Source organism: Peromyscus maniculatus, chromosome 17 (genome assembly GCF_049852395.1).
Source record: "Peromyscus maniculatus bairdii isolate BWxNUB_F1_BW_parent chromosome 17, HU_Pman_BW_mat_3.1, whole genome shotgun sequence".
Lineage (NCBI taxonomy): Eukaryota > Metazoa > Chordata > Mammalia > Rodentia > Cricetidae > Peromyscus > Peromyscus maniculatus.
The window spans coordinates 27,088,013-27,105,556 of record NC_134868.1 but is presented as its reverse complement, the minus strand read 5'-3'; the positions used below and the strand labels follow the sequence as shown (position 1 = coordinate 27,105,556).

The 17,544-nt window shown below is 47.6% G+C and overlaps 1 protein-coding gene and 1 long non-coding RNA gene across 12 annotated transcripts in view; one reads left to right on the top strand and one right to left on the bottom strand.

Moving 5' to 3' along the window:
* The window catches only part of Acsl1 (acyl-CoA synthetase long chain family member 1), a 68,514-nt gene extending 64,593 nt beyond the window's left edge, over nt 1–3,921 (top strand). For all 11 annotated transcript variants that reach the window (XM_076553353.1, XM_076553357.1, XM_042262615.2 and 8 more), the window contains exons 19-21: nt 1,454–1,555; nt 1,664–1,735; nt 2,215–3,921. In XM_076553353.1, coding sequence (XP_076409468.1) covers nt 1,454–1,555; nt 1,664–1,735; nt 2,215–2,355 — 315 coding nt within the window. In that variant the 3' untranslated portion in view covers nt 2,356–3,921. The remainder of the gene's footprint in view (nt 1–1,453; nt 1,556–1,663; nt 1,736–2,214) is intronic.
* A 9,048-nt stretch (nt 3,922–12,969) lies between these two features.
* LOC121823412 (uncharacterized) lies at nt 12,970–15,171 on the bottom strand. The gene is made up of 3 exons (XR_013045318.1): nt 14,934–15,171; nt 13,691–13,882; nt 12,970–13,538 (listed from the first exon to the last, which is right to left on the bottom strand). It is a non-coding gene; the product is annotated as an uncharacterized LOC121823412 (long non-coding RNA).
* Between the last annotated feature and the right edge of the window lie 2,373 nt (nt 15,172–17,544).

The window sequence follows — 17,544 nt, the reverse complement described above, 5'->3', positions numbered from 1 at the left end:
CTGGGACTAAAGGCGTGCACCACCACACCCGGCACAGCTTACATTTTTTCCTATTTGCCTTTTACCGAAAATAGTTGTTTTAATAAAGGAAAAAAAAAAAACTCAAAACAAAACTGGGCGTGGTGGTGCATACCTTTAACCCCAGCACTTGGGAGGCAGAGACAGGCGGAGTTCTGAGTCCAAGGCTAGCCTGGTCTATAGAGTGAGTTCCAGGATAGCCCAGGCTACTCAGAGAAACCCTGTTTCAATCAAACAACAGCAACAAAAAACACAATAAAAGGAGGTGTTTTTTTTTTTTTCATATAATGCATTCTGATTACTGTTTTAAACAAAGAACTTCCAAAGACATCACTGAGCTTGTTTTGTGTTGACATCCACTGGGCACGGGGCCGGCCCTTATGGGTAGTTTGTATACCCAGGGAGACTCCGCTGGAGAAAACTAATGTTTCCTTTGCCCGTGGTTATTGACTGGAGACAGCTTCTGGGTTAGGGATGGGGCATGCGCCCACTTTCCCTCCCCAGGGCTGGAACCCTATCTGGTTTGGACCCACGCAGGCCCTGTGCATGCTGCCACAGGCTCTGAGTTCATATGTGTGTCGGTCCTGATGTGTCTAGAGGGCCTTGTTTCCTTGGCGTCCTCCATCCCCTCTGGCTCCCACAGTCTTTCTGCCTCCTCTTCTGAAGGCTTCCCTGGACCCTGAGGGGAGGGATTGGATGGAGACATCCCGTTTAGGGCTGAGTGTTGTGCAGTCTCTCGTGCTCTGGACATTGTCCAGCCATGGATCTCTGGGTTTCCCCATCCACTTCCCTGATGGTGCCTGAGCACCAGTCATTGCTCCATTCCTCTAATAGAATGGTGGCATTTGAACCTAAGACCAGATAGACCAGGGACCCCGGGGAAGGTTTTACATTTTTAAACTTACTACTAAGCCTAGCTTATTTATGATATTATAAATCTTTTTTTTTGAGAAAATTATGTTGTAAGTCAAGCATATTTGCTGTTGGAAACTAAAATTAGTATTCTAATTATATATCAAATTTCCAGAAGTATACACAGCCATGCAGAGTGGTGCGCACTTGTAGTCCTAGCATTTGGGAGGTAGAGATGAGAGTCGGTAGTGTAAGACCAGTCTCAGCTATGTAGCCAATTCAAGGCTAGCCTGGGCTACATGAGACACTGGTCTCAAAAATAAATAAATAAAAACAAGTAAAAAATATTGTATCAAAGTAAATAAAAATTGTTCTGATGTTAGATTTTGATTTCCAGTGACTGGTGGTATCACCATCAGTAGGTAAGGCTGATAGTTCCTCACCTGGGCTCAGGCAGCCCACCCTAGGAAGGGGCGTGGCAGGAATACATTCTGAGCGACAGCCCCATAATACTATCAGACAATCCCACAGGCCTGCAGTGCAGAGCAGTCAAGCGGTAACGACTCACTTGTGTGTGCTGCAGGCATTTCTCATAGCCGTTGTGGTACCAGACGCTGAGAACCTGGGCTCCTGGGCCTCGAAGAGAGGCTTTCAAGGCTCCTTCGAGGAGCTGTGCAGAAACAAGGTGAGGCTCCCCAGCGCCCCAGTGTCCCAGCCGTCTTCTGCCTCTGCCCTCTGTCCCCAGCGCCGACAGGGAGGAGAGAAAATAATCTGGTTTTTCGTGCCTTGTTAGGATGTCCAGAAGACTATCCTGGAGGACATGGTGAAACTGGGGAAAGAAGCTGGTCTGAAGCCATTTGAACAGGTGTGACTTCGGTCCGAGTACAAATTCAGTATGGAACGGAACCTGGCTTGATGGTTTTTAATGGGTAGATTGTAGAGGCTGAAGAGCGGACCTAAAGAAATGCTGGAAATAAGTTGATGCAGAAGGATTTTCTTTTTAAAGATTTATGTGGTGTGTGTGTGTGTGTGTGTGTGTGTGTGTGTGTGTGTGTGTGTGTGTGTGTGTGTGTGTACATGAATGAATACAGGTACCAGAGAGGTCTAAGGTGTAAGGTGTCCGCTCTCCTGGAGCTGAAGTGATCAGGTTAGCACACACTCCTGGATTCTGTCCTAAGGGGACCCGTGTCCGCTGTTGAGAAAGCACGGTAAATGAGAGGGTAGACTGGATGCCGTAAGGGTCTCCGTCTCCTTTGAGAACGTCATTTCCCCTGAGACTTCTTGGGCAGCTTCTGTGCGTCTGGCCTCTCCTCCCCTCGTTCTAACAGCCTCCTTTATTTGCAGGTCAAAGGCATCGCTATACACACGGAATTATTTTCTGTTGACAATGGCCTTCTGACTCCAACAATGAAGGCCAAAAGGCCAGAGCTGCGGAACTATTTCAGGTCACAGATAGATGAAATGTATGCCACCATCAAGATTTAAGGCGAGGCAGACGACTTGGAAGAAACGGCACACCTCCACAATCCTCCTTGTACCAATGGCCTTCGCATTGGAGACTTTGCCTGCAGCAAGTGTCGGAAGGGACATGGCCGTGACGGACTTGTCCGCAGGGTCTTGCCGTAGGGATAGTCGAGGGCACGGAACACCGCCTTACAGCCACTTGTGTTACAGCCCATGATCCTGGTGATACACACTTTCCAAAATGAGCCTTAAATATAGTAAAGGGGAACCCATAAAAGTGCTAAGTTATTTAAGACTTCCTCAACCAATAAGGTGGGTGTTGACGCTTCTGTCTCCTGTCTTTCTAATGGAGGGGTTAGGACTCGCCTCTTTCTGATATGTCTGCTCCTTGCTGCACATCCTGCAGCTGTCTGCTGCTCCGGAGAGTACGGTGCACTGGAGGAAAGCTGTCCCTTTAAGAGTAAGAACAGGTGTCCAGGCTGAAGAAAGTCACGGTGGACCACAGGTTTCTCTTTTCAATCCCGTCGTCCCCCCCTGCACTTCTCCACCTCATGTCCGATACACTCACACAACCTTTCTGATTTGTAAGGGTTCCAAATGGTCCCCTGCTGTGCCTGCTGGGACACAAGATTCCCAGTCAATGAAAGGACAGATCCTCTCCTCCTCAGAACACTGTGGGTGCCCAGTCTCAGAAAAGAAAAAAAAAAAATGGAGGCTCTTGAGAGCCAGCAGCTTCCGGCTCACACAGCAGGATGCTCTTAGACTCTTCTCCAGATCTGGTCCCCCACCCCCTTCCCAGGGGTTATGAGAACTCCTGCCTTAGACTCTGCAGTCAAGATGGTATTTCAGAGAACGACCTGGATCGGCCATGTTCAACTGGGATGCCGCCTCCACCGCTGTCCACTCGCTCCTCGTGAAACCAGCTCGTGTCTGTGGCGGCCACTGGGCTCCAAACGTGGCTTTCCTAGCAAAAGATGATGTCATCAACTTGCTTTTTTTTTTTTCCCCTCCCAATTAAACTCAGGCAAAGCATGTCTTCAGAACTACTAAAGGAGTTGATAAATATGGGTACTTATTAAAATGGACAGTAGTAAGTCAATGTAAAACTTCCTGATGTCTGTGAGATGCATTTGACAAGCCAAAATTCGGGGATGTAGAAATGGGGGTGGGGGTAATCCTGGGAATAACTTTTCAAGGGATTTTTTTTTTCAAAGTTAATTTGGGAAATGAGCAGCATTTCACTTTCCTACGCGTCTTTGCCACATTTGACCTAGTGAAGCTGTCATTGCACATTGGAGCCACTGTTTGGCCGTGTGACAGACAGTGTGTGTGTGTGTGTGTGTGTGTGTGTGTGTATTACCGAACGAAGCACAGCTGGGTTTGCACTAAAGAATCGTCATTGTAATAACACTATTTGGTAGCCTAACTTCATACCTGTATTATTCTTAATTGCACAAGAAGTCGATAATTTTCACAACGGGGTTTTGAATGTTTGCTTTCCGTGTTGGCTATTTCTATGTTTTATAAACCAAAACAGAATTTCCAAAAACAATGAAGGAAACCAAAATAAATATTTCTGCATTTCGAGTGAGTGGAGAATGTCTTTCGAGTGCAGTGTCACCTTGGAGACAGCCCATGGGGTGCCCCTTGAGTAGGGATGGCCCTCCTCCTGGGACCCCTTCCAATTGCTTCCTTCCCGTCCCTGGTCTCTGCCTCCAGCCCAGCCCTTCTATGACACTCACACTGCCCCTACCCTCCACTGGTCTGGCCACAGTCCTTCCATGCTTGGGGAAGAACATCATGGGATAGAATCTATGCTACAAAGGGTAAGCGTCTCCTGTCTTAAAAGCTGCTTTGCTTGAGGGCGGTGGTGTCAGGAGACGTAGCAGCCGTTGGTCTATGGTGGTGGGTTAAATGCCACTGTATCGGAGTAATTCTCTTTCTGTACACCTGGCTTGGAGGTGTCTGGTTTACAGCAACCGTTTTCTTTCCCTTTCCTGGCCTGCTCTGTGTTAAGAGATGTTAGCTAACTCCCAATTTCTTTCTAGCCTGTTGTGTTTAATGCCACTGCCACCGTTGTTACGACACCAACCTCTTCAAGTTTGTGTTTGTCTCTGTGAGGGGGGTAGTGGTGTTGTTTTGCCTTTAGGAGGGGAGGAAGGAGAAAGAGAGCCAGAGCAAAAGAGTGTGTGTCTTATAGGGGTTTGAACCCAGGGCCCAATAGATGTTAGGCAAGTGCTTTGTCATTGAGTTATCCCCCTAGTATTCTCTTCTTTGATGAGTTCTCATTAAACCACTCCAGGCTGGCCTCGAACTCACTGTGCAGCCAAGGGTTAGCTTGAACGTCTCCTGCTTCAGCCTCCTGGGGAGCTGGCATTACAGGCCTATGAATGACATCAGGCCTAGTCTGTTCTTTCTGGCTTATGTTTAGTGTCTCATGTTTGTGTTCTTCCTCTAAAGCCCACGTTTATGACTATCTGGCACAGCTTGGTTTATTCCATTTTCTGTTGCTATAACACAGTATTAGAGACCAGGTAGTTTGTAAAGAGTAAAGGTTATTTAGCTCACAGTTCTAGAGGCTTGGAAGCCTGAGAGCAGAGCAGCCACCATCTTAAAGTGTGCAGTTGTGGGTTTAAAGACAGTTCACATTCATGGACCCATCTGATTAGATGCCATCTGGCTGATAGGGACCCATCTGCAGAGCCCCAAGGTGTACAGATTATCACATGGCAAAGGGGCCTAGGAGGGGTGGCCAAGCTCGCTTTTATTAAATTATTTTATTATTTTATGCGTGTGGGTGTTTTTGCCTGCGTGTATCACCACATGAATGCATTGTCTGAGGAGGCCAGAAGGGGGCACTGGATCCCTGGAACTGAAGTCACAGACCTTTGTTAGCCACCATGTGGGTGCTAGGAATTGAACTCTGGTCCTCGTAACCATGGAGCCGTCTCTCCAGCCCCCACGCTTGCTTTTCTAACAGACCTACCTGAAAAGCCCAGTAACGCCTTTGACAACCCGTGACTGTGCAAATGGGTTAACCCATGAGTGACCACAGAGCCAATCACCTCTAATACATAAGGTATTGGAAGTGACATTTGTAGCTCTAGAGTTTTCTCTCCCGGTCCCGCCAAGCCCCAGCAGTCCGACAGCCCACTTATAAAATAAACACACAGATGCTTATATTAATTAAACTGTTTAGCCTAATGGCTCAGGCTTCTTGTTAACTGTTCTTATGTCTTAAATTAACCCGTGTCTATTAATCTATACTCTTACATCTTCCTTGTCATGGTGGCGGCTGGCAGTGTCTCTCTGCCTCAGCCTTCCACTTCCCAGAATTCTCCTCTTGCTCTGTCCCGCCTACACTTCCTGCCTGGCTACTGGCCAATCCGCATTTTATTTATACAGAGTGATAGCCACAGCAGACATTTCTAATGAATTCATGGCTCCTAGTCCAGACCGCCTTTCTTGTTTTAAAGATCCCATTTTGCCTTCATCTTCCCTCCTTGCCCTGACTGAAGCGCAAGGTCTTGAGAGAAGGCATTGTTTTTCTTACAGCACCAAGCCTGGGTCTTACAAACCAGTGACTATTCACTAAACCAGCCTTGTAATTCAGAGCAGAGGGGTTGCAGTGAGGTGGACAGACAGGTGGTTGGGTTTGTCCCGGGGAAGTGCTCAGACAGGCCTCGTCTTAACCCGTTTAAAGAGCCAGCTCTGAGAAGCCTAATGTTGACATTCCTGGGGCGCTGCTGTCTTCCTTCCTGAGGAAAACTTTTGGAGGACAAACTTTGTGTCTGTGAGTCAATCACTCCCATGCTTCCTTTCACCTCGGCCCCTAGCCTCCACCATCCCACTTCCTCTCTGTGAACTTAAGTATATCCCTGGTAAGTGGCAGCAGGTGACACTGGTCCTTTCATGGCGTCTGGCTTAGTCCACTTAGCATGTGTCTTAGTTAGGGTTTCTATTGCTGTGAAGAGACACCGTGAGGGCCACAGGAACTCTTATAAAGGAAAAACATTTCACTGGGGCTGGCTTACAGTTCAGAGATTTAGTCCATTGTCATCATGGCGGGACATGGCGGTGTGCAGGCAGACATGGTGCTGGAGAAGGAGCTGAAAATTCTACATCTTGACCCAAAGGCAACAGGAAGTGGTCTGAGTGTCACAATGAGCGAAGCTTGGACAAGGGAGACCTTTGAGACCTTTTTCAGTCCCTGCTTTCAACACTTCTTTGTGTGTTCCTAGAAGTGAAATTGCTGGGCCGAATGATAATTGTGTGTGTATACATTTTTTTTTAAGCAGAAATGTTTCCCACAGTGGCTGTACCATTTTACGTTTCTGCTATCACCATCATTTGTTTTTCATAATAGTCTGAGTGTGGTTTGAGTTTGCATTCCCTAGACAGCCATTGATACTGAGCATCTCTGCTCCGAGGACATTTCTCTATCCTCTCTGGAGAAGCTGTCAATGAAAACCCTCTCCCCCTTTAAAAAACTGAGTTCATGGAGCTGGAGAGAAGTGCTATAGTTAAAAGCACACACTGCTCTTGTGGAGGACCAGGGTTCAGTGCTCAGCACTCACATGGTGGCTCACAACTGTCTGTACCTCTACTTTTGGGGGCTCTAATTCCACGTTCTGGCCTCTGCAGTGCCAGGCACACATGTTGTATGCATATATTCATGCAGGCCAACACTCATTGCATTGAATAATAAAAAAAAAAAATTTTAAAAAATTGGATTCTTTTGGGATTTTGTTATTGTACTGTGGGAGCTCTTTATATATTCAGGCTATCAGTCCCTTCTTGTAAGGTGAGCTGTTGAGGGTGGGCACCCATGCAGCACTAACTCTACAATGGGCTTTCTTCCCACAAACAAAGGCTGCACACCAGAAGCTCATTGGGCTCTGTCTCTCGCCTCTCCAGAAAGGCAAATGACTCCAGGGTGTCTTTGCCTACCCATAAGGCAGTTCTTTCTTCCCTCCAGGCTCACTGCCTGTTAAGCATCTTAGCAATGGCCAGGACAGCTGGTCCTCTAATAGACATCCAGCCAGGGGCCAGGGACCAGAACCTGAAGAGCATTTCACTGCAGGGCCAGCCAGTCCAGCATGCAACCCTGCTGCCCTGGAAGCTGGTCAGCCCTCCCTCCAGGCCGGTCAGGAGACACCCTCACTTACTCTCTACTCCCAAAGGCAGTCTGTTTTTAAGGATAGCTGGCATTTAGTAAATATGTCGGCTTGCTCCCCACCTTTAGAGCTGCATAGGCTCATGACTAGGCTGTGTGGGGTGCTGCCACAAGCCAGATCAGCTCGTCTTTTTAGCCAGTTTCTGCTTTTACCCCCAGGTTACAGAGGCAACTAAAGTGAACATAATTAGAGCAGCGTCCCGTGCTAGACAGAGTCTACAGTCTGGCGGGTTTGTGTGTGTGTGTGTGTGTGTGTGTGTGTGTGTGTGTGTGTGTGTGTGTGTGTACAGTCTGGCCACATAGGCTGAACCTAGAGGATAGATTGCTGGTGTGTGTGTGTGTGTGTGTGTGTGTGTGTGTGTACAGTCTGGCCACATAGGCTGAACCTAGAGGATAGATTGCTGGTGTGTGTGTGTGTGTGTGTGTGTGTGTGCAGTCTGGCCACATAGACTGAACCTTAGAGGATAGATTGCTGGTGTGTGTATATGTGTGTGTGTGTGTGTGTGTGTGTTTCAGCAATGAACTTGGAGGAAATGTGGACTGCTGGATGGCAGCAGTTGTACCTCTAAGCTTTAGTACCTGTGGCCTTGGGTTCTAGATAATGACTTTTCTGCATCATACATCAGCTAAACGCTGCTTGAGTTGTACTCTGTTGTTTATGATGTCAAAAGTTATGCTCGATTTTGGCAACCCCAAATCCACTGGGAGCCAACAGCTTGATGGAAACCACCATTGTGTGTAGGGGGGAAATATGCATAAAGCTGGGTTACGGATGTGCTGTGACTCATTACACGTCTCGGAACCCCCAGGAGTCACCAATGGTGAGGATGGCGATAACCACACCTATTGGGAACCTGCCGTGGGCCGCGTCTATTTGGTGCTCTGTGCGATTAATCTTAAAGCCCTATCAGGAGAGTGATCACGGCCACCGCTTATCTGCCATTGCCAATCTCCAGACTTGCTCTGTTTGGAGGGATGCACAGGCCTCCCAGCCAACAAGGTCCTTCCGTGGAGATGCTTCAGAGAGGCAGGCAATCAGCAAGGAAGCGAAGGAATATTCGGATGTGATGGGCTTTAAGCAAAAAAGGGTGTGTTGATCTGCCCTTTTGAGTGCCATCACAGTGGCTCTCAACCTTCCTGATGCCCCGCCCCTTTAATACAGTCCCTTATGTGGTGACCCCCAGCCGTAATATTCTTTCGTGGCTACTTCATCACTTAATTTGCTACTGTTATGAATTGTAATGTAGATTATCTGTGTTTTCCGAGGGTCTTAGGCAACCCCTGAGAAAGGGTCATTTGATACCCCTGCCCCAAGGGGTCACAGCCCACAGGTTGAGAACCACTGCATTACCAGAAGAGGTCTGTGTGGGGAGGTGACAACCTGGGTGAACAGGAAACAGCTTCCCATAGCTTCCAGAAAACAGTTTTCAAATTGAAGAAACTGAGTGCAAAGGCCCTGGGGTGAGAGAGAGCCTGATTTGTTCAAGGAAGCAGAAGGGAGACCATGTGGCTTCAGCATCATAAGCAGGAGAAAGTAAAAGAGATTACCCGAGTTGACAGCCAGGAAAGGGGTCTTGATTGAGCTCTGAGTTCAGGAGGAAACTTCCAAAGTAAAAGGTGATCTTCCCTGAACTACCACCCTTCTGGGGAGCAGCTGGCTGGCTGCTCTAGAAATTGCTGCAGAGGGATAAAAACAGAAGACTACGGGCCAGATAAGAACCACAGAGTCAGCTGGGGCTGGTGGCCCACACCTTTAATCCCAGCCCTTGGGAGGCAGAGGCAGGCAGATCTGTGAGTTCCAGGCCAGCCTGGTCTACAGAAAGAGTTCCAGGACAGCCAGAACTGTTACACAGAACCTGTCTCGAAAAACCCAAACAAACAAAAACCATAGTCTAAGTACAGCTGGAACAAGCTGGTTTCAGTGTTGAGAGAGTATTTGGATAATCAGAGCAGAGCTTAAGTGTGTGCAGAGTGATCTAGAGTCTGCTTACTGAGCTTTGAAGGACTCAGAGCCGCATAGATCTTGAGAGGAAACTTTGGGCCTTGATTTGAACTCTTTTCACTTGAGGATCCTATTGAACAATGGAAGATACTGATGAGCCTGTGGCCAGCTTTGGAACTGGCAGCCACAGCTGGAGGAGGGAGTTAGAGCTGTAAATAACCCCAGAGAACCTGGGGACGATGGATATCTAGAAAATAGAGAATGGTTTCCGACTGATCCTACCCTGATGGAAGGCAGAACAAGTTAGGGACCCAGGAAAAACATCAGTGGCTCTGGACAGAAATTGCTGGGGAACAGGGAGGACAGAGTCCTGGGGAGTGAGTCAAGGGATGATGCCAGTCTGCAGCCCCCCTCCTCATTTTCTATGGAACCAGGCCTCCTCCGCTGTGAGTCTAACTGCACGGGGGTGAGTGGCCCTTAGGTCTCAGTTCAGAGGCAGTTCTTCCAACGTGGGCTCCAGGTGGTCACGGGCTAGAAACCTGGACTCCACGTTAGCATGGGCCCCTGTGGAATGGGAGCTCCTAAAAGGCCACCTGTCATCGTCCCCAACCTGCTTGAGCTACCAGATCACCGCTGTTTCCCAGACTAAGGTCCAAAATCCGTACTGGTTCCCATTACACTCATTTCTTTTGGCAGGGGTCATTGTGAAATTGGCCTGCCATATTAACTATCCCTATATTTGGGCTAAAAAGCAATCTAGATGTCCCTCCCTGTTGGATTCTTAACCCTTTGACACCTTGTTCAAAAAAGTGTGTGTGTGTGTGTGTGTGTGTGTGTGTGTGTGTGTGTGTGTGTGTGTACATGTGTGTCACTTATATACCCATGCATGTGCAGGCCAGAGTCAAACTCAGGTGTTGTTCCTCAGGATCCATCCACCTTAAGACAGGATCTCTCCCTGGGACTTGGGGCTCACTGAGGCCAGAATAGCTGGCCAGCAAGTCCGGGAGATCGACTTGTCTCCACCACCAGATCCATGGGTGCTGAGGTTATAAGCACAACATTGTTACACATGCCACCAGGCTGAGCTTCTGAGGTGGGTGCTGGCCGTTGAACCCCCGGTCTGGGTTCTCAAGCCTGTACAGCGGTCATTTTACCAACTGAGTGGTCTCTTCCCCTCAGAGAAGCCTTGGCAGTTGGATTTCGTTTCTATATCATGTTCTTGAGTTGTAGAATGTTCTGGCTTTGGCCTAAAGTAGGACCTTTCCCCCAATATATTTTGCATAGAATTTTTTTTTTTTTTTTGAGATAGGGTTTCTCTAAGTAGCCCTGGCTGTTCTGGAACTCTCTCTGTAGACCAGGCTGGCCTTGAACTCTCAGAGATCCACCTGCCACTGCCTCCCGAGCGCTGGGATTAAAGGCGTGCGCCACCACAGCCCGGCTTGCATAGTTCTTAGCAGCTCTTTTGTGTCCGTGTTTTGAGGAGGGGAAGGGAAATAACTTCTGACTGCCAAATTTCACAGATCAGATTCGTCTTGGCTCAATACCGCAAGGCTGCTGGGGTTCCAGATAACTCGGGCAGGCTTCCTGCTTTACATGTAGGCTCTGCAGAAGGGAGGGGAAAGAGGGGGTGCTGGGAGTAGCCCTGGCAGCAGTACCCTGCCACAGGGGTGGGTGGGCACAATGCTCAGGTGACATGTGTGAAGCGTGGACAAAAACCAGTTTGCTCGCTTTTGCATTGGGCAACATATGCCAACCCAGGACTCTCGCCTCTGATTCTCTTGTGTTCCCATCGCCACGGATACTGTTCCCCGACGGCTCTTTGGTCCGAGGAAGTCTTCCTAAGAAAGGAAAAATTCAGGCCTACCTCCTACCAGGTGCTAGTGATAAATTCTTTATTATCTACAACTCCGGTTGCTTCTCTCTGTCTTTCATGCCCACTGCCCAAGAAGGGTAGAAGCCATCTTTTGCCAAGACAATTATGCCAGCCTTAGCTGCCCTTCTGTCCCCTCTATAGGTCTTTGCTGACCCACTCTCTAGCAAGAATGGTTAGTGTTATGTGAGTTCCCTGTTTAGTCTGTCAGGGGCCTATCGCACGCCACGCTGAACTCCCTGATGTCCTCAGAGGAGGGCATTTCAGACTGTACGGAACGTCACACCACGTGTTGGACTTGAAGACTCCAACACGGAGTCTGGAGTTGGGCCAATAGTTCTGCACATCTGTGGATACCCGGTGATAAAGTTGCTGGTCTCTGCCCTGCACTTTGGGAGTAGAGAAATTGGAGACACTTGTTTCTCTCTAGCCTCGTCTTTTGCCACCTCGTCAGTGCTGTCCAAGCCATGCTGAACTTACTTCAGTTCCCAAAATGCATCACACTTTTATTTCCTGCACACCCTTTGGGCATGCCACGCTTTTTCAAACCCTGGCCTAGCAGGCCCCTACTTCATTAGTTCGGTAGGATTGTGAGATTGTAAATCACTTCCTCCAGGAAAGCTGCACTTTTCCAAGCTCAGAGAAAGTGATGCTTATGGCCTAGTGAGCAGGAAGGGCACTGTGATCTTTGTTTATACTTACTTCGTTTATAAGTATATACTTACATATACTTCGTTTATACTAACCTTTATACAAGGTTAAAGGGTTGTGAGGTCTGGCTGTGAGGGGCATAGCACAGCAGAGGAAGAAGCTATGTCCTAGAGAAGATCTTACAAAGAGGGTGGTGTGTCAACCAGGAAGCCATCTGATGGATACTTTCTGTTGACAGTACCTTTGGCTCTCCGGCCACTCCCATTCTCAGCTGAGCAGAAAGGGCTGGGCTGTTGTTTGGTTTGTTTATTTGTTCTGGTTTGAGACAGGAGCTCACAGTGTAGTTGTAGAGGACCCAGAACTCACTCAGATCTGCCTGCCTCTGCCTTCCCAGTCCTGGCTGCAGAAAGTGTTACTCTGGGTAATTGCCAGGAGCCATCAAATCAGGGCCGGCTTTGCAATTGTGCACATTCTCAGGCTAATCAAAAGTGGTGTCAGAATGAGCAAGGTTGCTGAAAATGTGAAATATCGTGTTTCCTACTAAGTTTTGCTTTTGAAGTGCTGGGAAATGACCCCAGGGCCTTGTACATGCTAGACAAGTACCTTCTTGGTGAGCTACATCCCCCATTCCAGAAGGTTCTAACCATTGTTTGCAGAAGTACTGTGGAGACCCCTCTACTGTAGAGATTTTCTTTTTGATCTTATCCTTCTTTACTTTTCTCTCTTTATTTCCCTAAGAAACTCTTGCCCTTCCTTCATTCTTTTCTATCAGTTTGGATTATAATAAAATGGTCCCAAGCCGGTGAGGAGGCTATTCCGAGGCTAGAGAAACCCTGGATTTGGGTGGAGTTGTTCCCGCCAGGGTTCCATCTGCTGTCCTTCTCAGCCCTTCAGGGCTCTGGGAATGGAATTCGAAACACGTGAGGTTGCAAACTCATGAGGTGCTGGTCTGACTACTTTAGCCTCGTGGGCTGGCACGGTGCCAGTCAGGTCTGGAAAAAGTAGGCCAATATTAGTTACACAGCAGCAAATAAGTTTAGTCTCCTGGTGAGAGGGCCAAGGGACTGTTGGAAAGCATGTGACACGGAAGGAATCTGATGTCCCGGCTGTTGGGTGTAATGGAAAAAATCTTTCTGCTCTCTAATTTTAAAAGGCACCGAATGTGACCGCTTCCTTTCTGGGTCTCGTTGCCTCTTAAAGGGACCAGACCAAGGGCAAGTGGCCCTCCCTCCCTGGCCCTCCTGGGGACTGCAATTTGTTTTTGCAGCGTCACAGCTACAGCTACAACCGTTGGTCTGTTGGAAACAGATAACGACCTTTATTTGTGAAATTGCAAATGTAGTGTCTACGTAACGTTGAATAAGTGCTATAGGAAGGTAAATAACAAAGCAGGAAAATTGGAGATCTTCTCTTCCACCGTATAAAACCAGGACTCTGAGACCGGCATGGTGGCCCATGCCTGTAATCCCAGCACTTGGGAGGCAGAGGCCAGAGGATGGGGACCTCGAAGTCATCTTCAGCTACATGGTGAGGTCAAGGCCGGCCGGCATGGGCTATATTAGACCCTATAAGTAATATAGGATAAAATAAAGGAAGGGAAGTCAGACTGTTTTAAAGGGACAGTAGCCGGAATGTCTTTCACAAGCTATGGAAGACTAGAATTCACACAAAGGGGAGGAACAAGGTAAGCAACATCAGTCCTCGATCTCAAACCGACCTGTGACATCCTCGTCCTTATGAAGCAGCTCAGGTCTCCCGTGACAGTTGGAAGTCTCCAGTCCCTTTCTTTTTCTGCCCTCTGGTGGACACTGCTGAACAGAACATCCAACAAGTGGTTCCTAGAGTGAGGAGTGTGCTAAGCCATTCTGTGTACTATCTAGGGTCCGGTTCGCTTATCTTCCTCATAGTCCTGAAAAGGAAATAACAATACCCCCATTTAAACATCAGCTACACATTCAGGATATGGACCAATGTATACATTAAACTACTCCACAGGGGAGAGAAGTTTTCATAGGGAAGTATCCGTTACTCCCCCACCCCACTCAGTTTATCCCAAGCTGTCAGTGGGTTTTATGGTGCTTTCTTCTGCTTTTTTTCTTTTTTTGATTAGTTTTGGCTGTTAGTTTGTTGTTTTTTCTTCTTGTTGATAGGATCTTATTATATGGCTCCTCTGGTGACCTAGAACTTACTATATAGATCAGGTTGGCCTTGTACTCAAAGAGATCTACCTACCTCTGTCTGCCTCCTGAGTGCCAGGATTAAAGACATGCCCCGCCACTCCTGGCTGGTTTTATTTTTTGAGACACCCCTGCTGTGTAGCTCAGGTTGGAATAAGGGCTTGAGATTCGCTGGCCTCAGTCTCTCAACTGTTAGAACTAACAAGCATGCACCAGGAGACTTTGCATATTCTCTTTTGTATTATAATAGCAGTGGCTTTTCCTTCAGCTTTCTAAACATGAAAATAGTATATGTAACTTAAATCCCCACAACCCACGTCCTGAAGTAACCTGTTCTCAGATGCCATGAGGGCTCCACAGTTCTCGCTGCCATTGTTCCAGGTCCTCTGCCCCTTTCCACTCTTCTCCCCTTCTCCCCCATGAACACGAGCTTTCATTCATTACTACCCTGTGAGCTACAGTGACTCGAGGCCGGTGAATTCAGCCAACATTCACAAAAGGCAGACAGTGGAGGGGAAAGGCACAGCCCGACACAGCTGCCATCTTGAAATAGAAAACACTGGCCATGGCCTCCCTACAATACAGCCCACCATTCTCTTCATGGGATGTTTCTCACAGCCAGATCCTCCTTGGCTGTGGTGTCTCCTGTCTACTGCCCCCTTCCCTCTCCTGACCACTTCTGCTAATTGGCCACCCGGCAGCACCCACATTTCCGTTAATGCCCGAGGATGAGTGAGATCTTTTGCTCTTTTCTTCCCGCCCCAAGCTAGGCTGTAGCTTTACCTTTTGGGAAGCTCAGGCGGGCACCCTGGTTTCCATCGTCCAGATGGGCAGCCAACAGAGACTTTGAAGTTGTGTTTTCAGGTTTGAATCGCTATGCCTGCTCTCGCGTACAGCCAGCTAGAGCTAACCAGGAGTCTGTGATATACACCGGTCTGCTTTTGTCATGCCACTGCTGCCCTAGACAGCTCCTGCGATCTCCCGCCCTCTGTTCTCAGCTCCCTCCACCTGAGAATTACTAACTCTGCAGATGTTGAGGAAGGCAGAGCGCTAGAGCGTGGATGGAGCAAAGTTGAGCTCAGATGTTCAAATACTTAGGTGGAAATTTTTGTGCTCCCGTGACCAGTTTTGGAAGCAGAAGGCTTGACCTGTCTGTCTCAAAGCACCCATTTCCCCTTTCATAACTAGCACCCCACTTCCTGTGGGGATCCATGTGATTCCAGGAGGTTAAGGGGTATACTGTCTATCCCTAGCCACAATTATCGTTGAGTAGTGTGATTGTTAATGTTTATATGTCCATAAACATTGTTTGTTTGTAACTAACATTTCAGTTAGTATTCTGACGTGGGCTGGTGGCCCAAGCCCAGAAACCCAGCTAGTCAGGAGGCTGAGGCAGGAGGATCTCAAGTTCAAAGCCAGCCTGAGCAACTTAGTAAGACTGTGTCTCAAAAGGAAAAGGGGGGCTGGGATTTAGCGACATTGTAGAGTCTTTGCCTAGCATGCAGGCAGACCCTATAAAAAAACCTGAGCAACACAGATGGACACATGTATGTCAGGCCTTTTCCCGAGTGTTCGATTCTAGGCTTTCACATGGAATGAATGAACGGTGGAATCCAAACCACCCCTTCACTTTTTTCCCCTTCAGGAAGATAAGTCTCAACACAGCAGCATACCTGCCAGGTACAGACCTGATCTAGACCCCTGCGTCCAGGGCAGGCAGATCCACTAGCTTTCGATGGGACTGTTCTTGAGCGTCTTCAGATGTAAAATGGGGTTACAATGCCCACCACACAGGGGTATGAAGAGCATTCAGTGAGCTGACAGAGACTAAGCACCTAGAACAATGCCTGGGTCAGAGTAAATCCAGGCGGCGGCGGCGGCGGTGGTGGTGTGGGGTGGTAGAACCCAGCCTGAGAATAAGGTTGACAAGGAAGTCAAGAAAGTGTCCCCAGAGCTTCAATGACCTCTCGAACCTTTGGATCCACTGAGATAACAACGTGACACACATCCTATCTCAGGACTTCTCAGTGACACACACTCAGAAATTCCTTTAATGATTTCAACCTACTTGGGTTGAGTTTTGATTGTTTCCACTGAGGGAAGAATCCTTTCCTGTTTTAGCGTCTGGGTGATTTCGTTTTTCCAGAACCACAAAGCATAAAAGGTTTATCCCCACCCCCTTTCCCAGAAAATGGAGCTACCGCCTCTCTCCAACTCATGCCAGTTTTCAGTGGTTCCAGGAAGCCCGTTTCTACCCATCCACGGGGAACTTCCTTCAATACCCTCAAGGTGATTTATCCTTCTCCGGCAGTCACCCGGAGGATTTCTGGGTAGTTGTGAACACACATTTCACTGAAGAGGAAACAGGAATGAACTGTAAGCAATGGGGAGATGATTTGCTTGAGGAAAACGCAAATTATAAGCGCAAACATTTCATCTCAAAACCTTATCAGATATGTGGAGTCAAGGGGCCCGTGAACTGAACAGTTTACAGTTTACAAAACAATGTATAAAGACTGACTTCATGCAAAGCTGATCATGCTCTATCTCCCACAGCAGCATCTCTACTGACTCTGTCTCTAGACACTCACAGACATGTGCCCCGGGATACACGGGAATGTGTAGTGATGCACTGTTGGGAACAGCGAAGGGCAAGAAAGTATCCATAGAGCAAGAATATAAAAATGATACAAGAATTTACTTAATGAATTCCAAGGGCAGTGTGAGTGACCTACAGCCACTTCAAAATTATGGCTTTGGTAACCTATCAAATTTGACAACCTATCAAATGCTATTTATAACTATGCAATAATTATGCATAGGGGCATATCAAGGCTGAAAAACATTAAAATGCTTTAAAAGTAAGAAAAGATAGTTAGGGTTGGGAAGAAGAGGACACCATTCATAAGAGTCTGAAAACTATAACTTTTTATGTCCTAATTCAGTAATATGGGTGTTTGTGTTTTATCTTTTCATTATTATATTCTTTTGTATGCATACTTTTATTGTGATGAAATATATAAAAAAGTTGGACATTCCACTTTTTTCATTCTAATCATTTTTAAGTGTGTGGCTTGGAATTAAATACGTCCTCCTTTTTGTACAACCATCTCCAACCCCCGCCCCCGCCCCATCTCTAGCATATCTTATCGCCAACTGTGCTTGAAGTTAATCAATAAATCATTGTTGGGGTTGGAGAGATGACTCAGCCATTTAGAACCTCTTGCTGAAGACCCCGGGTTCGATTCTCAGCACCTGCATAGTGGCTCACAAACATCTGTTAACTCCAGTTTCAGGGTATCTGATGCCCTCTTCTGACTTCCACAGGGACCATTCACGTACATCTCACACACACACACACACACACACACACACACACACACACACACACACA